The 25,728-nt window shown below is 29.5% G+C and overlaps 2 protein-coding genes and 1 pseudogene across 5 annotated transcripts; 1 reads left to right on the top strand and 2 right to left on the bottom strand.

The window, feature by feature from the left end:
• Positions 1-2,582: 2,582 nt before the first annotated feature.
• LOC114176428 (putative receptor-like protein kinase At1g11050 pseudogene) lies at positions 2,583-6,066 on the bottom strand (annotated as a pseudogene). Its single transcript, XR_014993467.1, has 2 exons — positions 3,674-6,066; positions 2,583-3,072 (listed from the first exon to the last, which is right to left on the bottom strand). The product of XR_014993467.1 is annotated as a putative receptor-like protein kinase At1g11050 pseudogene (transcript).
• A 1,566-nt stretch (positions 6,067-7,632) lies between these two features.
• Positions 7,633-14,890, bottom strand: LOC114178880 (Glycine cleavage T-protein family). 3 transcript variants are annotated; one of them, XM_085671521.1, is made up of 12 exons: positions 14,460-14,890; positions 13,172-13,273; positions 12,362-12,434; positions 11,683-11,756; positions 11,488-11,553; positions 11,306-11,370; positions 11,062-11,149; positions 10,921-10,986; positions 9,711-9,876; positions 8,376-8,459; positions 8,172-8,299; positions 7,633-8,011 (listed from the first exon to the last, which is right to left on the bottom strand). In XM_085671521.1, the coding sequence occupies exons 1-12, from the start codon at positions 14,679-14,681 to the stop codon at positions 7,826-7,828; spliced, it is 1,320 nt and encodes a 439-aa protein (XP_085527647.1). In that variant the 5' UTR covers positions 14,682-14,890; the 3' UTR covers positions 7,633-7,825. The 3 variants fall into 3 exon arrangements, with proteins under 3 accessions (XP_085527647.1, XP_027920816.1, XP_085527646.1); XM_028065015.2 differs by having other exon boundaries at positions 12,401-12,434; positions 14,460-14,889; XM_085671520.1 differs by lacking the exon at positions 10,921-10,986 and having other exon boundaries at positions 12,401-12,434.
• Positions 14,891-20,230: 5,340 nt separating this feature from the next.
• On the top strand, positions 20,231-22,619 carry LOC114179944 (glutelin type-A 2-like). Its single transcript, XM_028066457.2, has 4 exons — positions 20,231-20,333; positions 20,542-20,752; positions 21,535-22,261; positions 22,358-22,619. Exons 2-4 carry the CDS (start codon positions 20,557-20,559, stop codon positions 22,509-22,511), a joined length of 1,077 nt encoding a protein of 358 aa, XP_027922258.2. The 5' UTR covers positions 20,231-20,333; positions 20,542-20,556; the 3' UTR covers positions 22,512-22,619.
• Positions 22,620-25,728: the final 3,109 nt, after the last annotated feature.

Below are 25,728 nucleotides of genomic sequence, written 5' to 3'. Positions count from 1 at the left end.
AGTGAGGAAAAACAATTGAAATATTGCCCAAAATTCAACATGTAAGTTAGATGATTAAGAAACTCTCATGTACTTAAAATTTGAATGTCCTCAAGACAAAGGTAATATAACAACTATGTGTTAACCTCATTATTTTAATATAACTTCCAAAAGACTTGTTTTAGTTGCTCAGAATGTTCATTCAGTAAACTTTTTTTCTTTCACCATGTCAACACATTATCTAATTATGAAGAATTACCAATGTTTGAATGTGATTAAGTTTACAAGAATATGCTTGAGTTTTATTAGCTATAATAAACCAAAAGAATGATTATATGTGTTAATCAGCATAATAATATGAATTAATAATACACCAGAGTGATTTTTATTTATTTATATATATTCAGTGAAAAAAAGAACAAACATCATCACTAGTGAATACCGACAATGCCTAACTCACCATCCCTTAAAAGAAGGGATAAGACCATAAAATCGAAAGACTATGCTACAGTATAAATACAGCTATACATCCACAATGTCTATGTTTATATTTTATTTTCTATCAAATAAAAATGCTATTATAATAATAACTTTTTTTTTGTTAATATATGAAATATATATTTGTATGATGACTATATTTGATGTTCACACTTTCACTAACAAGGTTGGTTGACTTAAAAAAATTTGTGTGATTTTTTGTTGTGTAGATTTATTTTCACCAAATCATTGCACACATTAAGAAGAGGCACTTGAATGGTTGAGTTTTAATGAAAGGACAATGCACCAAAGCAGAATCAAACTAATCTATCTGAAAGGACAACACTTAAATAAATTGCTTTTTCCCACAGTTTAGCTGATTCTAAGGATGCAGAAACCATAGATCAAATATTCATAGATATTGGTCCTGTTTTTATGAATTTTTTTTCCCTCATTTATAATCTTTTTTGGTTGAGAGTATTGAAGTACATTAGTGATGTTATTTCTGATAATGACTGGTCATGGTTCCTAGGTGTGTGTCTAATTCTACGTATAATTGACACAAAAATTAAGACCATGTTCATTTTATTTAGATGATGGCCACACATTTGACTTGTCTGGATCATATATATGATTTCTTTTCTTTGACATTTTGTGAGGTTTTCTTACTCTTCTAATTGTCACTTTCCATACTTCATCACCAAATCATATGACAAATTCAAAAATTGTAAGCAAATATTTTTTTTCCACAGTGAGAGAACATTTATGACAATTATTACACCATATTCTTATTAGATCATTTATAAGTAGATAAATTAAAATTTTGGTTTAATTGCTCATTTGATTTTTATTTTTGTCCAAAACTGTTAAGTTGGCATTCTAGTTTTTTTTTAGTTTCCATTTGATCTTAATTTTTGTAAAATTAATGTAATTTGATTCTTTTCTTTAAATTTCTTAGAATTTATGAATTATTTTTTCATCAAATTGAAGTTATTAATAATGATGATTTGCTATTTTGGTGTGATGAACATAGTTTCAGTGTTTCAGTGTCAATTTTGATAAAAAATCTTTGATCTGTTTCAAGAAATTTAATGAAAATAATTAAATTGAGTCAATTTTTCAAAAATTGAAATCCAATTAAAATTAAATAAAATTAGAGGACCAACTTAACACTTTTGGATGAGACAAAAAGAGTAAATAAACCCAAAAGTTGTAATAAAAGTATCTATTAAGAATTCAATACGAAACCTAATTCAACTACAAAATCGACTTCACTTGTATTTTATTAATTCGTCTTATCTTTAATTAATATACGATTTTTAACACACTCTCTCACATTGGCTTAATAGCGGTGAACGGTGACATAATATGCCGAACAACTAACATATCTTTTTATAATAGATTTTAAATGCTCTAGTACCATTTCAAAAAATGAACTTTAAGCGTGATCCAACCTTAAAATATTTATATGTTATAAATTGTCTTATCTTTAACTTACATGGAATTACCAAAATGTATAAATAGCTCCTAAAAAGTTTATATAAATATTCTTAGTAATGTTTTGACTAACCAAATGAAATTCAGTCACTAATTAAATCGAATATTTATCACTACATCATAAAAATTATAAATACTAGTTAAGACACTGTATGATCCCATTGTAATTTGAGTCATTTAGCTTGTGGCATATAACAATTGATGAATATGCAAGAAACAATGTGAAAAAGATAGAAATATGAATGAGTGAGTGAATAGCGGAAAATAATTTGTTTGTATAGAAAAAAACAAATTGTTCAAAGTCAATGAGCAGAAGATTGTTTGAGCATGAATGAAAAAGGAATTTGAAGGGATATGGCATGAAGAGAGATATGCAGAAAGAAAAGACTTAGTGCGCGAATAAAAGCAGATTATGGCAGACAATTATCAGAAGGGTATCCTTCATTTTTAGTTAGTATAACAAGTTATATTATACTTTTCATATATTGCTAATGTTGAAGTTCACTGCATTATCTAATAGATTATCTTTATCTTTTTGTGATAAACAAAATTCTGCCTTCAAATTAAATTCTAAAGAAATTATGCATGTTGTGAAATGATAAAAATTGAATGGATGAGAAAAGTTGACGAATTCTAATAGTGCATAACTGTATAAATAGAAAATATCACAGACAATTGTTTGCAGAACAATGCTACACATTAACACAGCTATAATAAATGATAAAATGTTAAACCATGAATATCTATCAGAAGAAGTGATTCATAATTTATCAAGAGTCACGGTAACACTGCCATAAGAATTTACAATAACAGTTTTTATATTTACAACAATGAAAACTATAGCATTTACTTGAATAGTGCAAATCTTCATTGCACTCTCAGTAGTCATCACAAACTGTTGCAAGGATCATAGATTTCTTGAATACATTTCAAAACTTGTGCTCATAATCTTCATCAGACAAGTCATTGGTTTTGGGGTTCTTTTGTCATGGGATTGTTGCACAGATCAATGGTTTTTGCCTCATATTTTGAAGCATTACCACACCATGATTCACACCATAGCCATTCTTTTGGCAGAGAGAAAATAGGCACGGTATGCTGAGCATAATTAGGAAGATCCTAAACCATAAAGGTTAAATTTTAGCAAAAGGGCACCTCAAATAAAAGACAAAAAATATACAGTTAAAAGAGAAAATGCTGATGGGAAATGCATTGGAATTACATAAAGATGTGTTTATCTTCATAAAAATAATGGGGAAGCATTCTAAGAAACCTCTAACTTGATTTTACAGTCCAAAAGTATCCCATTTTAGCCCTTCGTACAATTTATGTAATAGGATTTTTCAATGATTCTCAAATAGTTTTTCAAATTTCAAACAGTAAAAAGGAAGGACCTGATTCCAACTTTCTTAAATCTGATAAGACCTCGTATGATGATTGAGATATTCCAGATAGAAAACTACAACACATCACTGAGTAAAAATGCTACTCACTATGCAAAGGTATGAGAAGGTTACTGTACAAGGATTTGTACAGAGACTACTTCTTGGATTCAAACCTATGACTAATAAGTTACTAAGGCATAATTTTACCCTTCCCTCTAGAACTTCTACTCTTCTATATGAATGAAACTTTTCTTGAACTGTGAGTTTAGGAGAGTTTAAGAGGTCATCTAACATTTACAATACAAAATTATAACTGCGTATCCATAGAGTAGTACCTTGGTCTTGCACTTTTCTTTAACCCCTTTTATCTTTTAGGAAAATATCTGTCAGAAATATCCCACAGAGCAAGAGGTGCATTCTTGTCTCGAAGAACATGACATGACATTTTAGTATCTTGCAGTGCACATGCTTCAGCTTCCTTTATTAATACTTCACATTTAACTTTTCATGAGCTCACAAACCCACATTCCGAGCTCATCCCAGAGCCATCACCATCATACATCACATAGTGTCCATGCATCAGTGGCCTATCTGGAATTGGTGGGATCTCAATATCCCCTTCTAACATTTTCAAGGCATTCAAAATTGTTGGTCTTGAAGCAAACATTACATGAGAAGAAAGAATTCCAACCAGCAAAAACCTCTCCATTATGTTTCTAGCACAATTTTTGTCTACTAACAAAGAAGCATCCAAAGCCTCTCCTATGTTTCCAGATCTCATTAATGACCAAACCCAATCTGTGATCAAGAAAACCGGAGCCCCTGAGGAAGATAACTCAAGGGCTTTTCTTCCACACATTATCTCAAGAACAACCACACCAAAGCTGTAGACGTCACTCTTCTCAGTTAGCTGACCATAGAGTGCATATTCAGGTGCTACATATCCACGAGTTCCAGCTACTATTGTATTTAGATGAGACGTGCTTTCACTGCTCCGTTTGACTAGCCCAAAATCTCCAACCCTCGCTCTCATATCTGCATCAAGTAGTATATTGGTGGATTTGATATCTCTGTGATACACTGCAGGTTTAACTCCAAAGTGCAAATAAACCAATGCATTTGCCACATCCAAGACTATGCTTTTTCTTTGAGTCCAAGTCAGGGATTTCTTTGTATATTGATTGTCTAATTCGGTTGGAAAAAGATGGTCTTGAAGGCTTCCATTTGGCATATATTGATGAACTAGATACCTTCCTCTGTACTCAAGATTATGATTCTCATCAACCACACAACACCCTCTTAGTGGCACCAGATTACGGTGCTTCAAGTTGCTAACAATCTCAACCTCACTGTAAAACAGATCATCTGCTTGATAATTCGATTCTTCAAGCCTTTTCACCGCAACCATTGTGCCATCAGGTAGAATGCCCTTGTAAACCGTCCCAAACCCACCTCTGCCAATGAAGTTCTGAGGTGAAAAATTGTTGGTGGCCCTCACAAGACTCTCAATTTCAAACCAAGTCAACACTGTATTTGGTCTCAACCTTAGCCTGAACCTTTCTTCCTGTAGATCAGCATAGGCAAGCAAATTCTCAACACTTCTTCTTTTGATATACCAAAAATACACCCCTAATCCTAACAACACGATTACCAGGACTGCAAGTGAAGCTATAAACAAACCAAGCCTAAGAGCACGATGGCTATCCCTTGAATCAACTTGCGAATTAAGCAACAAAATCAAAATGCAAGACAAAGCACCTCTGCTCTCAGGGCCATACTGATTGGCAACACCAGCCATGTAAAGTGCTGTGAAGTAAAAGCAATCTTGGGAATGTGATTCATTACCATCAATGGCACTAAGCTTCTGCTGAACCTTGTCCCCCTCAGCCTCGCACTTGGTGCATTGGTTTCTATCACTAAGGTCTGGTTTACACGCAGTGTCGAGCTGTGGTGTAGAACCAAGCCTGGCGAACCAATCTTCCATGTTTTGAATCCGAGCACAGATGTCGGGAGTGATGACAAATTGTTGTGGATCAAAGCAGGAGGAGACAAGGTTGTTGGGAAGTGAGAGGGATGTGAGATTGGATTGGAAGTGTTGGAGGCAAGAGATAGATGTAGGGAGATTAGGTAGTTGAAAAAGGGAGTTTTTCTTAAGGTTTTGTGCAAGTGCTACCCCAAAGAGGGATAAGAGGGTTTGGCAACAAAGACTTGTGCTTGTTTGGTATTGGGATTGCAAGGGTTGGAAGTTATGGCAGTAAGAGATGTTCCAAGGGACTGTTTGAACATAATTCATGGACACTGGGCATGTAGAATTGTTGCTGGGTGAACTGGTGGGAGAAGGTGTTGCTGAGCTAGGATTTGATGCTACCAAGAAGATCAAAAGCACAAAAATGGACCCCATATTGATGAATTTCATAAAGTTGTAAACTTTGTCCCTAACAATGTAGTTGGGATCATGGGATGCATACTTTTCTGTTTGAGGTTCATCCATGGCGTCCAACATTTTGTGGCATAACTTACTTTCTGAGAGCAATGACACAAACAAGGCCAAGTTGGTCGCTGAAACCAAAGGGAGAAGAGAAATGAAGTAAAGGAAGTAGCTTTGAGATCGAAGTGCGATTAACCAAAGGAAATGGAATAAGATCTGAGAATGCTTTATGCTTCAGGCGGTGGAGGAAAAAAAGTGACAACAAAATTTCAAATGATAGCGTAACTGTGGCAAGTTTTGTTGAAGATGGTCGGATACACACACATTAACTTAATACATGATTTTACATTATAAAAATATAAATAATTTGACCGAGTCTTTATTTTTTAATCTTAACTATAAAAGATGATATATAAATATAGTTCATTAGTTGAATTGATAAAAAATAATGTGAAAGTACAAAATTTTGTTAGTAAGGTTATAGTCAATATAAACCATTATTACTTGATATTTCTTTGCATTTTCCAACTTCGAAATCAATGTTTTTCACTTTTCTATATGTATAAGAAGATTTCTCAATAATTTACACAGAGACATGATGTTTAGCACGCTTAAAGGCACAGGGAATACAGTAAAAAATAATATAATTTGATCACTTATAATGGTTTTTTTTTATGGATTTGTGAAATATTATATATGTATGAAAAGATGTTTTTCGCTATAAGTTTCATTCAAAATCACGCAAAAGCAAAAGATTCTTAAATATATTTTCAATTTTGCAGGATTATAACTACAATTATAAGTTTAAAAATTGAATCTAACAAAATATTTTCTTAATGTAATAAGAGAACATGAAATTTAAAACTTTAAATGTGAATGCACTATAGATTCGGTATATGACCCAGAACCCATAGATTGGATATAAATATAACAACTCCCTTTGTTTTCTTTCTTTTGTATTCTCAAGAGAAGTCGCATTTCATTACTGATGTGCTTTATGTATGTATTAATAATAAATTAACAATATACAACGTTGAACACACTAAGAATATAATTGAAGTTCTTTAAACCAAGTGTTTGAAAAGTTCTTTCTTTATGCAGTAGTAGTTGACAACCTAAAACAACTTTTTCAACATATTAAACTTAAGAGTCAAGCTTTTATGTTTAATATATCCGAGTCTTCTTTTCAAATAACAGCTCATTGCGAAATTTAAAAATAAGAACCTTAACATGAATTGTTGTCCTAAGGGTTCGTATTAATTATTAACATTCAATTGAAGTGTGTACAAGAGAACACCAACAGCGTAATAAAGTCAATTTCATTCTATAAAAGTAAATTTTTGAAAGAAAAATCATTTTTGTTAACACTGTTTATAGCTCGTTTATTACAATTAACTTCGATCCATATTTTTCAAGATTGGCTATCTAGGCAAACAAGCTTTTGGTTATCCCAAGATTAATCGTGATATTTTTCAAATTAATTGGAGGTTTGTTTCAAAGCTCTACTAAGAATAATGTAGCAAAGTTGTGTGTAAATTTAATAAGATTTTTATATTCAAATTTTATACGATAATAATATTCTACTTTGTATAGTACAGTGTCTACGCAAGTTGGTGAAAAGGAACAATGGTTGCATTTTGACCGAAAGAGTAAGATTAGAAAACCTCATTCTTTGGACATTTGTTCGTCAAAGGAAAGCTGCTGCAGCCTTAATTGGCGAAAGAAAACACCTTTAGTTTCGCAGACAAGATCAAAAATTCGAAAAGTTATTGAGACTCCTAATTTGAATTGACTCGGTTTTCTGCATTGTAAAAAGGTTGCTCTGAGGGTACCCTGGAAAAAGAGGCAACAGCCAAGAAAAAGAAATGAAGCAAAAGATGAATTCTTATGAAAGATTGGTGCTATTGACCAGTTGTGCTAAGATGCACAAATTCATCGCAAATGTGACAGATAAGGAAAAACCTTGTATCAAATTTTCTAGTATTGTGCATGAATTTCTTTAACAACACCAATCATCGTCACGACAGAAGCACAATAATGGTATCAATACCCTCTATAATCAGGAAGTTGAAGTGGAAGATGGTGGGCGTTGCTGAGAAAGAAAAGGTACTTCCACCACTGTTCCCTTGATGTTGTCTCCTACAATTACAGTGTCTCCCTCCGAAGCAGCTCGCCTCTTTATGTAACCTAATCCAAAGTGTTCGGATTGCTTCCTTCCAGAAGTGTAGCTAGTCAACTTTCCGACCTGTTCAAGGAGAAAATCAGTTATCCATTTTAACAGAACACACTTTTAGTTATCATTTCTTTGACAATGGTTTTCTCCAGAGAAAAGTTGTAACTGGAGTTTTAACGAAAGGATTCAAGAAAAATATTGTGAACATTTTTCGAATGAAATTAAATAGCACCTTTTTCCCATCCACTGTAATAATGCTGCCAGGTTCTGCAGCAGCAGAAAGATTAATTCCCCATAACCTCTGCTTGATTCCATCATATGTAATGAGCCTAGAGATAGTCTCCTGTCCCTTGTAACAACCTGAAAATTTTCATAATCAAACCAATTGTGCAGCAGGTTTCAACATTTTATGCAGATGGGTAAACCAGTTCCACACCTTTATTTAGAGAAACTGAGCTCCATAGACAGGCCTCCAGCACATTGAATTCATTTGTAAGCTCCATTCCAGGGGCGGGCCTCCCTAAGAAGTCAAATAATGATCAAAATAGGATAAAAGAATCATAGGGAGTGAAACTATTAATCATGTTTCAAATTATTTATTTCAATAATTTTTCCAGTTTCATTATCAAATAGAAATATGCCACTCAACCCAAACACAAATACTATACAATTGCAAATCTTCTATTATTATAACATAGTCATATTACTGTACCCAAGCTGTACCCAGCCGTATCCAATATATACAGAGATATATCACAACATAATAATATAAAATCCAATCAAATCGGATACGTGCATATAACTCGGGTATGTATATGCATAAATATTTTTATAATTGATTGAATGAGAAATATTCAATAATCAATCATATCTTTTATTTATTTTAAATATCTTTAAATATAGATTGAACCCACAAAGAGTACTCACTCACTTCACTCTTATATATTCTATAATCTATCTAGCTTTTACTGATTTCACTGTGGGAGAATCTTCTGGGGGTGGATCTCTTCTTGATCTTTATTAGGAACTCATCAAGAACTCGGTGATCAATCCTCTTATGTGCAAGCTCTTTCCACATCAGGAGAATCACGCTCCTTTCGGATAAAAACACAAGCCATTAACATTTTTTTTCGTCTCCATAAGAAGCAATTTGGTTGTGGCGTGATCAAACATAAAATGTAAACACATCTCGCAATAGGGGACTCATGTTGTAGTTCACTGTGTCTTGGGGGACTATCTTTTTCTAGATCCAATACTTTTTAGCAATACTACCAATTCTTAAATAGAAGGAGATAGTGCACCCATAACAGACACTGCAAAATGAGTTCTTTCATGCACCAAATGTCTGCATGGGCTTGAAGCATTTTTTACATAGTCTGGGAAGAATTATGTTGACTAATAGCATTGTTACTAGAACTCAAGTAATGACATAATTCCTAATTGGAACACACTATGCAACTATGAAGCTCAGATACTTCTATTTGTTTCACACATTTATATTTAAAAGAAGTACTCTCGGAGTAGATTTTAAGTTTAACTCAAGATCAAGATGGAGATCCAAGAAGGTGATGTTCCTACAAGCCTAGCAGCCACCCAAGCTCTCCAAAATGTGTTTTCTGTGCTCCAAAACTCCAAAAAAAATAATATAGCACAAAAACTTATTTTCTCCTAGGCTGATACAGTTTCTATCATATAACTACATATCCTTAATAAAATAAAAGCAAACAACTACGAGATACAGAAATACGAACAAATCTAAGCAATTCAATACCTCGAATAATCCGTAATTTATTCCATGCATTAGAACCCATTGGGATAGCCCCTTGATCAAGAATAGCTTTCCAAATAGAAGGAGCAGCAGCTGGAGACATCAGTAATGAAAAACCACCTTCAGAAATGATGTTTCCAACCCCTATAGTTACAGGCTGCTTATCAACCTACAATTACAAATATATTTGAGAACTTGTTCACGAGAATAAGAAAACATAACGCGAGTCTTCACGCTTTTCAAGAAAAGGAGAAAACAGTAGGAAAAAAAAAAGGAATTACTAGGTTTTGGTTTTGCCATTGAAAGTCAACTACTTTGGAAGTAACATAAATCTAACACAAGAAATGCCAGCTACATAATCTTTCTAATACATTCCCTATTATTGATTGAAATTTAATAAAAATCACAAAAATCGTGTAGGCCCACTATTTAATGAACCTCACTCTTGACTCTGTAGCTTATCATAATTTTTACCCAATAAGAGTTTTTTTAGTTCTCCACTTTAACAAGTTCGAAATTTTTAAATTCTGTAAAACATGAACAACCACAAATCATGGGAACTTGCTACCTCTAACAAAGTGGTTTAGACCTAACCATATCCTACAAAAGTGGTTTGTAAGATAAAGATTGTTTCCACTTATATATTGTATTTTTGGCACTATATCCAGTCAATATCAGACTTAGGTTTTTTCCAAATACACCCACTCAAGTCCAATACTATTGGGCTTGGTAAGTGTATTACAAGTGAGCGACCCTTTTAATGATTATGATAGACTTTAATTTCATCTTACGAGGTGCTTCAGGCCTAATTTAACACTACAAAATCAGCTCGTAACATGAAGATTACCGTGATTATAAATATTGTATTTTTGGCACCATCTCTTGTCCATATGGGACTTGATTTTTTCCCATTATTACTAAAAACAAAAGTTGCAATTACAAAAGTCATTATATACTCACTAGCAATATAAATAACCAAAATATGCATTTCTAATCTAAGAAAGTTATGTGTGATAAACAAATATATGAAGCTAAAAGCCAGCAAATAAGACATGATTGATCATAGGAGCTGTTTTGGAAAATAAAAAGCAGACATAAAATTATGCAGTCATCATTAAACATACATGACCAGTATCTAGTACAGAAAAACTGGAGATGAGAAAGACAACTAGAACTTAATGCACGTGCTTAACAAAACTTTGATCATGCTTACATTAAAATGCTGATGTGTACCATATGGTTTTCCAACAAGATCACCAAGGCTCAATTTCTCCATCACCTGCTCATTTCATTATATTGAAAATTACCGACATTTTAAATCTTGACAATAAATAGGAATACTAATGTACCTTACTTGGCCACTGTTGGGTCCCACCAAAGCAAAAAAGCTGGTTTGCTTAGTGATGTCTTGAATCTCCACCTTATCAGCAAAAAATATGTACCTTAAAATCATTACATGTAAAGATTTAATTCATGTATTTGATATCATAATACTAATTATGAAAAACAACTACGTATTTGTTTTCTCTCTTTATCCTTTTAATTTTACTTATGTTGGTAAATCTTGACATTACAACTAACCAGAAGAAATTACCTACTTGTTCAGCATTTCCATAATGGTCGTACAGGTCTCAGGAGAAACCACTAATGTTATCGCATTTTTCTATCAAAAAGCAACAAGAGAAAGAGAGTAGTCAGTTACATGATAATTAAGATAATTGAAGAAAAGATAACCACATAAGTTTTCTGAGCATCAGAAGGATGAAGAATAGAAAATTACCATGAGCCATGCATGAGCAATATCTATTGTTCGAGCTGTTGGTGTCACAAAAACAGTGTCACATCCCTAAGGATTGCAGTTAGAGATTCAATTATTTAATCATCTATTTATAAAATGAAGTATAAAAATAAACTGACAAGAACTTGCAAATAATACATAAATGTAGAAACAAAGCTACTTTCTCCCAACACATACTTGTCCTTCATGTAGACATTCAAAGTTTGCAGTGCTCTGGTTGTGAAGGAACTGAATGCGATCTTCTCCACTGACTTTGTTTCAGATGAGCCAAAATATTTGCATGCAAAATTAAGAAAACAATATGTCAATGACTCGTCTCTTAATCACCTAAGAGATAAGGTGAAGAACCCACACAAGAGCCCCTTGTAGATGTGTGTACAGACAAACCCACTCTGCCTAAAACTCAATATCTCATGGAGTACCCATGCTAGAGTCATTTAATATGTCCCCTGACTTGAATGCAAAATGCAAACTGTCGACAACACTGGAGAACTTTTGTGTAAACCCTAGTTTTACTTTATGACCCACAGATATAAGACCTATGGTCTATGGACATTCAAGGTCCTTCCAAGCTTTAGGATTTTGTACGGACTGAAGTTCTCAAAAAGATATGGGGTTATTGGTAAGCAGCAAATTAGGAGAGGAAATGGTGCAGTGTGGATCATCTGTGGGCTTTCTCTGAAACTGTAATTGACCTATTTATTCTAACATAAAAGACATTTTAGAACATCAAACAATTCACTAAAATTAAGAAAAAAAAATATTTCTACCTTTTTTGTCAGTAATTCTTTTATACTTGTTTGTTAGCAGCAGTTTTATTTTATATAATCCCAGTGTGGCTGAGAAAATGCATTGCTTTTGTGTGGAGAGGCAATGATGCAGGAAAAGCAAGTACCTCTTATCCGGCCAAAGTGTGAAAGATCAACAACCTATGCCATTGGATGTCATAAAGAATTAAATTAAGCATACAACTAAATTCTACATTATCTAACAACATACTAATATATCTCTATAATTAATATCGCCTATAGTTTAGTAAGCATGAAACTACGAGACTTCAAATTTGTATTAACCTTTTAGAAAACTTGTTGAGCTAAATAAGCTAATTCACTTTTTGTAAAGTTGGAAAGTACTTCAGAGATTTAACCAAAATTAGATATGCGCTCATAAGTTTTTACTTCAGTACTCTATTTACTTGTTTGTTTAAAATTACATACAATATAATAGACTTTCTAGAGTAAGTAATAAAATTATTAAATAATTAAAGTTAAAAACACATAAAAGTTTACATACTTAGGTATAAAAATTAACTGACTTCAATTTTTCAATCTGTAACTTCTAGTACTCAGTTTGTAACATTTGACATTGAGTCTGTATCTTTTACTATTAAATTTGTAAGACATATACCAAGTCTGTACCGCAATTTCAAAAACTATAGTACATCACTCCTTTTTTAGAGTGAGTGCCAAAGTGAACCATCAAAGTAAAAAGAATTCAGTGCCAACAAGATAAGCCTTAAGGAGTTGCCATATTTTCCTTGCCTAGATCAAGCATATCAATTCAAAGAAATGAATAGAGTAAGCATTGATTTTTGTGGTTTATATTATTAGTCGAGCAGAGAGAATGAAAAAACACACTAAACCATGCGCATAAAAAAAATACATACCACAACCCCATTGTCCACAGCATCCAGGGCTTCATCGTCATTATGAAATGTCTCAATGATCCCATCCCCAGAAACCTCTGTGCCTGCAGTTTTGACAGCATCCTGCAATGAGTAAAGATAACAATTCGACAGTCAAAAAAATGCACTTAGTCCCCTGATTTTTCTTCTCATATTGAGCAATATCTAATGGTATTTAGAAAAACAAAAGAAGATATAATATATTGTTAGTCTATATACGTTAGACTCATCTTAAATTTGGTTCTGTTATGACATAAACTGTTGTCCATTGGAGGTATAGCACAATCAATTCTATGAACCAAGTAGAAAATGCAGGGATCAGAAATACTATTATAACATTCATTGTGACAACTCAATCCCTGTGTATTGTATACTTCATACTAACTCCATACGGATCTCACAATACAAAACAGAAGCAAACAACAAGAACAACATTGGAAATTATGAATATATAGACTAAATTGAAAACTTTTGCAATCAGGAACCAAAATAAAAAATGTTATGTTCTATTTTTCCAAAAAATTGTAAAATCAAGTTCTCTACCGCAATAACTTATCAATCAGTCAGTCCGTCAAGGGAATCTAACTCAATTAATTGGGCAGTGGGTGCTTGAGTTGTTACGAACTACCTGACATGTTTAATTCCTACGTATAAAAAGAAGTTAGCAGTCCCAGATAGAGGAACATTTCGGTTGACTCTAAAATCACTATAGCAGCTTGGCCACTAATCTGAAATATTTTACAGATTATATATTGTGTACTAAATACATATAAATTCTCAAACCCGATCAAATTTCTCAAAATTCAAGAATTATAATCAACAATAAAAATAAAAAAATTAAGGGTGTCTCGAGCAAAACATACAGGTAAATTACCAACAACAGTCAAAGTAAAGGTAATTACTATCCACTGATCCAGAAGTTGAAGCCTCTAAGGTTTGAAGCAAGTGAATCGTTAAAACATTAAAATTCAAAATACAAGTTTCCTAATTAGTTTTCTTTATCATTTCGACTACAATTATAGGTGTAGATTCATCCCTCTTCCTCCTCTAGAACTTCATGCATAAATTTCTAGTTCTTCTGCATTAGGTCTTCTTCACTGTCTAATGTATGTTGAAGTCCCAAATCCAAAACATAGCACCAAAAAGTCCTTAAAGTTAGGGTTTCTTCGTAATATTACGAAATGCCTCGGGTGCGCCGACACGACTCCGCAACTGATAAGCGTGCAAAGCAAGAAACGAGAAAGAAAGCTAAGGAGTGTCGGAAAATTACCAGAAAGTCATGATCGATGGGAGGAGGAGAGAGGTCGAAAGGCAAGGAATGAGCACAAATTGACCAAGTAATTGGCTTCTTCTTCTGCTTCTTGCTCTTCTTGATGAGATGCGCAGAGCAAAACGCAGCGTTTGGGGAGAACAGAGAGAGACGCCATGTTAATGCTTGGTTTTGAGAAGGGTTGAACGAAGGTGATGGTGCTACCGCCACCATTGTTGTCATTTCGGATTAGATAATTGAGAACACAAAAAACTCTTTCAAAAAATTTCAAAGGGATTATGTTTGAGATAGAGCATGGAATCACGAAAGAAAAGAAAGGGATAAATCACGACCTCCCTATCAAATCAATGACTACGAAATTGGATGATATTCGAGAGATAGATGAAGGATTAAACAATTTAGACATGAATGTCCACAAAAGTTCTAACAAGATCCATAAAAGAAATTAATGTAATAAGACTTTAATCGCAACTTCTTGAATAAGAGGACATGTTATTTTGGTTTTTTTTTTTCATTTCAATGTAATTTAATTGTTATTTGCGTACTTTGTGTTATTTTTACGTGGTATTCTAGAACTTTATATTTATAATTTATTATTTTGTCACCACATTTTTTTTTATTACCGTTTGATATTATCCTCTTTCTTTTTTCTTAAAATTATTTTATTCTTCTATAAATGGTTAAATGGTCGTGTAAAAAATTATTTTCTTTATAATTTTAATCATGTAATTAAATGTGATACTTACATTATTTAATGATTTTTGTATTCTAATCTTCCTTTACCTTTAGTATAATTTTTAAAACTATATTTTTATATTATTACATGTATTATTTGATACTTCAAAATTATTTTACAACAATTACTCGAATACATAAATAAAACTTAATATTAAATCTGCAAATATTTTTAATGAAAAAGCAATATAATTATTTAATAAATTTTGAGGATTACAATTTTTTTAGTATATCACAATGAATCAAATTAACAACAAATTTGTATCCTATTTATTTTTATTTTATTTTATTGAAACATTCTCGTACTTTATTTTTTTTAGGAGTGTTAAAGTGATTTAATCATTTATATGTAGTATTAATTCATTGGTAACAAAAAAATTTGTAATTTAAATCCATCAAAGATTAATGAATTAGGTGTGATGTTTCAGCTAAGTTTTCTTCTTTCAATTTATTTTATTTATTTTATGTATTTTGTATTTTTTTTATAATACAAATAAAGTACATCGACTCATCGCATCTATATATTTACATCATTACGTAAAAAAAATGTTTATTTATTTTATTAAATATCATTAATGGGATAGTAGGAGAAAAATAAAGTTTGAACCTTTCTAATCGTAAAAAAGCAAGCAAATAAATTAATCATAGAAAGTGATTACAATAAAAAAAAATGTGATGAAAAATGACAAAAGATTAATTGTTGTTAATAAATTACAATTCAAGTTATCTTCTATCTAATTCAAACTTGTGTAATTCACGACTAAAAAAAATATTATTTTCTAATCAAACTCAGGATGACTCACAAATTTAAACTTAGTTTGCATCTTCAATTTCTTTCTCTTTTTTTTTTTTCCTTTCATTTTTTCACTCCTTCAATGCACACACAAAGTAGTTTTTTTTTTTTTCTTTTGACATGTAATCCATGGGAAAACTATAACTTATACTTGATATTGTGAATCTTCTTTGGTAATATGAGAACTCTCATTTTTTTAATGAGGAGTTTATTAAATTTATAATCTCATTATAATCGCGTTTTTAATTATAATTTGTTGCACCATTGTTGATTGATACACATTGATTGTAATTAATTTTTCCGTTAATTTATCCTCGAAGAAAAGTTATGTCTCTTACGGTTGATTTTTTGGACTGTATATTTCATTTTATCTTGCAAACTATATTTGTAAATTGATTTGTCATATTTCTCATCAAGTAATTATAAATAAACTTGTCGTACATATAAATGATTTATCATAAATCCAAAATACAATTTACATAACTAATAAATTTAAAAAAAAAAAAGTTTACTTGTTACAAATTTAGCTATAAAGTAAAAAACTAGTTAAGTTAATAGCAAAGCAAAATAAATGAGAGTATAACTTATATATAACTTATTAATATCTAACATCTACAAATATATGACGATATCTAAAAATATCATATAATATATAATAATATCTAATATTATTTTTAACTAAATAATTACTAAAACTTTTATCTTTTGTTCTAAATATTTATAAATATATAACAATATCTAAAAGTATCATATAATATATAATAATACTAATATATTTTTAACAAAATAATTACTAAAACTTGTATTTTTATTTTAAATATATTTTTTAATTATTATAATTTATCAGAGTTTTTGTCTCCAAATAATAGAAGGGACAAAAGAGATTACATTTTTTTTATTTTATTTTATTGATTCGACTATTTTTAATTTGATATTTTCAAAATATAAATTCATACAAATTTTTAATTAAATTAATGATGATGACATGAGACATGTGACATATTATTCATTAAAATTGATTTATAACGAAAGAAACGTAAACATGAGAAAAATATACACGTAACATCGTAATAAAATTTGACAAAACAAATTACAATAATTAATTTTTTAAAATAATAAGACTATATTAAAATCAATTAAAATAATAAGCTAAAATTAAAACAATTATCATTATAACAAGACAAAAAAATAATTAAAAAAAATACCAATAAGAAGAAAAGCATAATTATCCGGCCCACTACGGGTCCAAATCAGATTCCATAAGAATTATATAATAGGATCAAGTTGTTTATATTTAATTCATAGCTTTGAATAATTGTTCTCTGAATGCGTGCAATTACTTGTAATATTAAACAAACGTTTCATTTGTACAATCTTATTCATATTTATAATGTTTAAATCTCTCGGGACAAATCACCAAATCTCTTAAAAAATGATATCTCGTATGACAAATGCAGAAGATTTTGATTAGCCTCAAAATCTCTTTTAAGAATTGTCAACTAGTGAAGATCTAACGATAAGATTTGTTATAATATTAATGATTTTACTGGTAAATAATTAATATTTCTAATTGACATTTTTCCTGTTATTTTCATCTATTTTATAATGAGTCAAAGAAATAGATGTATTGTATGAGTGCGTTATGATAATTTCTTTGCAATAATGAATTCTCAGTATTAATTAGAGTTAAGGAAAACGTTTCAAGATTGGAATATAGGATTTGTTTTAATTTTGGGATAAATATGTTTTCTTTTCTCTAAAATTTCAGTGAGATTTGTAATTATTTTTTCTTCATAACTTTTGACCAATCTAATATTTTACTTTTAAAAATGTGTAAATTTAGTTATTTTAATCAAATTTTGTTAAGTTAAGTTTATTTGACGTTTCAAGCATATTTCATGATAGTATTTGACGTTTACACTGTTTGACACATTTTTATTTCAGTGTTAACTCAAATATTATAATAAAATGTGTTTAAAATATCAAATAAATTTAACAAAATTTGATAAGAATGACTAAATTCACGCATTTTTAAAGATGAATGACTAAATTAGTATAAAGTTTCAAAGAGGAACTAATCTAAAATTCACTAAAACTTAAGAGATCAAAAACATATTTAACCCTTTAATTTTATAGGGTTCATATGTGACCACTATTAGGCTGTACAAATTAGGTTTAATTTGAGTTATAAAACTAGTTAGAATTTTACATTTGATTTATTTTAGTTTATTATAAAATTTGTTATTTTTAGTAGTTTTTTTTATATCTTGTTTGAATATTTGCTGTATGTATAAAGTATTATTGTTAAAAATATAACTGGTTGTTTAAGTCATAACACTTTTCGATTAAGTTGTGACTTCAAATTTGAGCAAATTTGAATGAAGGATATTCAAAATAATTATTGTTCTCCTAAAACTCTTATATATCTTGAAAGATAAATTACCATTCAAATGAAATGTTGAATGAACTTAACCTTGACTTAGAAATTGTATTATTTAATAATGTTTTTCATTGTTAATAAAAAACATAATTTGCATTAACACGATTTGATTATAAAATTAATATGTCATATCAACAAAAGTCTACAATGAAAACTAGAGGAGACATGTGCCAATTTGATTATTTATCTTCAAAATAAAGATTATAACCCCGATCTTTATTTCTTAAATCCAATAAATATAATATTTTTTTCATCTCTCTCGCAAAAAATGTATATTTATACCTACGACCATATTTCCAAATTTATTTTTTAAATATTAATTAAATAATATTTTCTCAAAAATATTTTTCCGTTAATAAGAAAGAACTTACAATGATGTAAATATCAAATAAAAATTGAATAAAGATAAAATAATTATGAAAAATTATAAAATATGTATCTTAAATTTACGAAACTAATTCCAAGAAAAAAAAAACCAAAACAATTATTTTAAAGTACATGAAAAATAAAAGTATTTTAACAATTTAAAACAAGGTGATTATAAAGACATAAATAGGTGTTTCACATGTATAGAAATAGAGTTAAAACAAATATATAAAAATATTTATTTAAGTTTGCATTTTGATCTTAAGAGTTTGATGCAGACTTAATTGAAATGTGGACTTATAAAATTTTTAGAGTCATATCATAATATAAAATACATATAAGGGTCATACAATTACAATATAAAATATTATGAGTATTGAGAATGTGTAGAGATTGTAAAAAAAATTAGATATATATATATATATACACATATATATGATAAACGTGTTATTTTATTTTATTCATATACTTTTTTTTCTCTTTACAGATATAACAAAATTTAACATAATATAATCAAATGATTATACGTGAGTTTTTGTGAAAATAAAATCACAAAATTATTGATCCAAAATTTTTTTCTTTCCAAATACAAATTTAAACGAGGTGTAGACTTAAATGAATACGGACTTAAACGAATGTTTACTGCAATATATATATATATATATATATATATATATATATATATAATAAAAATAACTTATCCAGATAATTATGAATCTACGAACTAGTGTATAAATAAAAGATAATCATTAGTGAATAAATTAGTTAGTTTCTATAATGATAACAAGACAAGAGTTTGATTATTTGGTGTGAAATTTCTGAAATTGAAATACAAAGACGCAAACACCTAAGAAAAGAAAAATACAGCATAACAATATGAAAAAGAAGTTAGCTAAACTAATGGTGGTGCCTGCTATGAGATGACAAAACATGACTAAGATGAAATAAAGTTAAGATCAAATTGTATTCTTTAATTAAAAGCAAAATCGATTTTTTCTAATTACAACAAAACAAAGTTTGAAAAAAAACATGTTTTTTCTTCCATAACTAATTATGTAGTTAGGTAATAAATGAGAAGTTCGTTTTCAACATCATTGCAAAAAGAAAACAACATATAACATAATATTCGATCTTTTGTTCAATTTATGCATAGTTAATTAATGTCTTATATAATATTAGAAATTAAAAATAATAATTTTTTAATTTCAAAAAAAAAATTAAAAGAATTATAACAAGCAAAATTAACACTCACTAACATTTTTCACTCTGAAATTCTAAATTCGATATAAATTATAAAAAAAAAAAAGACAAAACCAGATTAATGATAAATTCAAAAACTTGATGTATAATTAAAGTTTTTGAAACTAGACAATCTTGATTTACGTGTCCAATAATTTCATATTTTATTGTTAATGAATTCCAAGGTCCATATATCTACAATTCTATATTCTATATATAGCTAGCCACCATCATCTCTTTGATGCACCTAAATCCCCTGTTCCTCATTCCATTGTTTTTTCTGTTTTTTTCCTTGGATTAGGTATCTTCACAAATTGGGCAGAAACCCTAAACTCTATTCCTTGCATATATTTCTTTTTGTCCTCACTTACTATGAACTCGTAGTTATTTGCAGAAAGTTTTTGTCTAACACCATGTTCTAAGTTTCTGATTTTACTTAGATATGCACAAAAATAAATTAGATCAGGTAATTACCAATGTTTTAGGAGTGTAAATGGTTTTATGTGTAGGGAAAGTTGAAGAAAATGGCGTTCGACTTAACACCAAAGAAAGCCGAAGCATTGTTCGAGGGAGATGGTGGAGGTTACTACACTTGGACAACTTCTGAAGTCCCACTTTTGGCTCAGCAAAATTTGGGTGCAGGTCGTCTTCTGCTTCAACCTCGTGGCTTTGCTCTTCCTCACTATGCAGATTCATCCAAAGTAGGTTACGTGATTCAAGGTCAGAATACCCTTACATATATATTTTCTATTCTCTCCTCGTGCTCCTCTATGGGAAGTTCTTATTATCAAGAACGGAGTTTGGGCAATGATATTTTGACTTTTATAATTTGATTTTTTATGATTTGACTTCCATTTTTTATTTTTTGACATGACTTAGTATTTAATATAATTTTTTTTTTAAAAAAAGATAGTGATTCTTTAATTAATATTTCACACTAAATTATATTAGAAAGTATAAAATGAGAGTCAAACTATAATTTTTCTATACCAAACTTGACACTGATTATAATATCAAAGTTAAATATGTTTCAAAATTGAAATTAGTTTTTTTTTAAAACTTTTATTTAGTATAGTTTTTCAACTTTAGAACTATGTAAATTAAGTTTTTTTAACAATTAATTTTAAGTTTATTTAATGTTTCAGATAGTTTCTTAATTAATATTGAAATAGAAATGTGTCAAATAAGGTAAACTCATATGCTATAATAAATCAAATAAACTTAACAAAATTTTGTTAAAAAAAACCAAAAACGTTAAAGGAAGATGTGTCGATCGATGTAAACTCAAATACTATCATGAGACACGTATGAAAGATCAAATAAATTTAACAAAATTTGATTAAAAATGACTAAATTCACACATTTCAAAAATTAATAGATTAAATAAAATCAAAATTTCAAAGAGACAGTGACTCTAACTTTCACTAAAATTTAAAAGACCAAAAACATATACCAGTAACCAGATAAAAAAAAACTTACAATATGAAAACTTGAATGTGTAGGTAGTGATGGAGTAGTTGGGATGGTTCTCCCCAACAGCAAAGAAGAGGTGGTTTTGAAACTCGAGCAAGGAGACGTTATACCAGTACCAATCGGAGCTGTCTCGTGGTGGTTCAACGATGGAGACACAGATCTCATCATCGTTTTTCTTGGAGAAACTTCAAAGGCTCTTATTCCTGGTAAATTCACCTATTTCTTTCTAACCGGGGCCATAGGACTCATAGGAGGCTTCTCCACTGATCTCACAAGCAAGGTCTATGGCTTAGACAAAGATGAAGCAGAAAAGCTCACAAGAAGCCAAACTGGAATTTTGATCATCAAACTAGACAAAACTCAACCTATGCCAAAGCCCCAACTGCACAACACCAAAAAGTTAGTGTATAACATAGATGGTGCACCCCCAGAAAATGCTGTGGAGAAAGCTGGGTTGGTCAAAACCTTAATAGAGAAAGAGTTTTCATTCATTGGGGATTCTGGGTTGAGCTTAATCAGAGTAAAACTTGAACCCAATGCTATCAAGGCTCCATCGTACCCAGTGAGTGCTACAACTCAGTTGATTTATATTGCAAGAGGAAGTGGGAAGATTGAAATTGTGGACTTCAATGGAAAGAGTGTGTTGAACACTGAAGTTGAGGCTGGTCATTTGATTGTGGTGCCACAGTTCTTTGTGGTTGCTGAAGTTGCTGGTGAAGAAGGATTGGAGAGTTATTCCACTGTAACAACAACAAAGTAAGTTGTTTTTCATTGCATTCATTAACGTTAAAATTTTGATTGATTTTATGTTGTTTTAAAGTATGACATGTTAATTATCTGGTTTTTTTGTAGACCTTTGTTTGAAGAGTTGGCTGGAAAGACATCAATTTGGAGCATTTTATCGTCTACACTGCAAGAAGTGGCTCTTAATGTAGATTCTGATTTTCAGAAGTTGTTCATATCCAAGATCAAGGAATCTACCAATCTCTTCCCACCTACTACTTAAGTCTATGCGTTTGATCTACTAATTTGTTCGTTTATGTATGGTTTCTTGTTTTCTATGTTGTTTATGAATAACTTTATGATGACGATGAATGCGAAAATTATTAGTTTATTTTGTTGTGTGAAAATTATTAGCCTGATATATTTAAATATGATTCTAAGTTTTGAAACAAGTAAAAGTAGAAATAAAAAAAATTAAATATCTTTAAAACTCATAAACATTGTTTTAATGTTTTAATGTATAGTGATAATAAGTTAATTATCGCTGGTTTGCGATTATTATAATTTGAAAAACAATGATATTTTGAATACTAAATTTTGACAATTTTTTCTTATAATATGATGTGTCATTTTCTAAATAGATTTTGAATATTGAGAATAAAAAAAATGAAAAACTATTTAGAAGATAACGTTTAAAGTTGTAAGAGAAAATTGTCAAAATTTAGTAATAAAAAATCTTTTTCCTAATTTGAAGTAGATTTCTTTCTCAAAATATAATTATCCAACGATTATTAAATAGATGAGTAGAAGGAGACAAACTAGAAGGAAGAATGAAAAAATTTCTTTAAGATTGTGATGTTACTAAATTCACAAATATGATTTCTTATAATATTTTTAAATCCAAAAGTATCAATGCCCAATAGCATGTCTTTTTAATGGTTTATACTTGTCAAACCGTTTTTCTTTGTGATATTATAATTTAATTTTATATCTAGCAGAAAAGTGCTTTTACTATTGATTTATGGATTTTGCTTTTGAACTTAATTTACATTTGAAATCAATTTAAATAAGCTTCCATGATGAACAATTATTAATTTGAAGTGTGGAGATCTTGTTTCAATTTATAATATATAAAAATGTGCAATCCTTATCTTAATCAGATACTCGGTTAATAGGATTGATATATCACTAAAAGAAATGGTCTTAACATATGTTTATATATTTTTACATTATCCTAAATTAAAATTTTCGTTAAATCATTTATCCGATTTTAATTTTTCTTACTAAACCATATTCGTTGGGGTTTCTATTGTCTTGTATTTAACAAAAATTTATAACCTCTATTAAGTTATATGAGTTTAAAATCCTAGTTAACTACGATGAATTTTTAAACCTCCGTACTGTTAACATGCCTTGAATGTTATGTTGTCCCTTCATCTTCCTTACTTCATATATTTATGATATAGTTATGGGTTGTAATGAGGTTTAAAGGGGTTGTTATTTTTTACTCTTTCATAAGGCTAAAAGGCATATGTATCATGTATCTCTCTATCATTATTCAGAAGTAAGAAACTCTTGAACTGCCCCGTGAACGTAGGTCACATTGACTGAACCACGTAAATTTGGGTGTCTTCTTTTTCTCTTAATCTGTTTCTTTTCATCTTGTCATAACACATACAATATTATTGGTTTCAGAATCTCTATAATGCAATTATTTTTGAAACTTTCATAAATTGTCATAGATTTCAAAATCTCTATAAACTATGATAGATTTTTAAATTATTAATACTATTTTATTTTACTTATTTATCATTTAAGTATTTGTATATAATTTTTTCAACTCCAATTATTTACATTTATTATATTTGTTTATCTATATTTGAATTATTGAAAAATAAATATGACACACATCAAATTACAAGTTATATATAAATGAATGAATTTATATCAAAGTATAACAAATATACACATTAAAACTCAAATTCAAGTACAATATTAGTTAAGAAATTGAAATTCAAGTATGATATTAACCTCTTAAAATTTTAATCAATTAGTCTCATTCTTAAAATTTTAGTTCTAATTTTAAAACCAAAAAAATTTAATAAAAATGTGAATTTTAATTAAAACATCATTGTAGCATTTATATAAAAATTAAATTTGGTCTTAATTTGAAGAAAGACAAAATTGCTCACAATTAAAAAAATATGAGACTAAATTGAAAACGAATAACGAATGTAGAGACCAAATTGAATATAAAATATTGATTTTGACACTTTGGCACGCCATTGGGTTGACACATGGATTTTTTTTTTCAAAAATTATGAAAAAAACACAAAATGACACGTGATAGTCACGATTCATTATCGTTAATTATTTAACTGACGTTAGAAAAAAAGACATAATTGAATAAAATTAACGAAAATTGGGATCTAATTGAAAAAAAAAATACACTACTAAAAAAACTGATATTTCCTACCAATTTTGTTTTGAATTTTTTTTAGGACATACTTATAAATTTGGTTATGAAAAAAAAAATTTGCAGAAAATTGCTGCCAATTTTTTTGCAAATATTTTGTATAAAACACTTTTTGCAACAAATTTTGTAGGAAATACTTGCGAATTTTATAATTTTGTAGGAAATAATTACTCACGAAGGAATTACCTACTAATTAAAATTATTAGAAAAAATAACAAGAAAAAGTCTTTTTTTGCAAATTTTTTTAACAAATTTGTAAGAAAATTCGCATGTAATGCGAGAATTTTTAGTAGTGATAGTAAGACTGAATTAACGCAACCGAACAAAAATAAGGATCAAATGTATATGTTAACCAAAATTTTATATATTGGATTGTTCAACATTTATTTATAAAAGTAACATTTATATATAAAAGTAACATTTATTTATAATAATTTTTTAAAAAGTTTAAAAAATATTAAAAATATAAATTAGAATCAATTTCCACATTTAAAATGTATTATTTATTTTTGAGATTGATAACTATTATTGTTGGATCAAGATCTACCAAGAATTACACCAGTCCACATGTCTTATACTTTTCAAGTCGATATATCTTCTAAAATGCCATGTTGATATGTCCTCTTCCGGTGTGACTTAGATGTTCTCGACAAGAAACCTACAAAGATACTTTGACGCCCAATTCAGTAAGTAACTTCTGATGGATGAGAATATAATGATAAATGTTCTTCTGACATACTTCATGAATAATAACTATTTATAATACTTGTCATGGATCTTGTGTCTCGGTTGAGCCTAGTATCTACATGTTTATGTCATTTTAGGGTTTTGTACTTTGATTAACTATCTTTGATCCTTCGTTACTTACAAACTTATGGTAAACAATTTACGTGATGGTTAAAGATGTCTCGACCCTTTGTTGACATGTTGACCAAGGAGGTGTGTTCGTCTTATAGTACACTATCTCATCCTCTTGATAGAGAATCTATGCTAATGGAAGAAAAATTCTTTTATCTTGTTGCAC

This window comes from Vigna unguiculata, chromosome 3 (genome assembly GCF_037176805.1).
Source record: "Vigna unguiculata cultivar grain cowpea cultivar isolate G323 ecotype 2 chromosome 3, ASM3717680v1, whole genome shotgun sequence".
Classification (NCBI taxonomy): Eukaryota; Viridiplantae; Streptophyta; class Magnoliopsida; order Fabales; family Fabaceae; genus Vigna; species Vigna unguiculata.
This window is presented reverse-complemented; position numbering and strand designations above follow the sequence as displayed.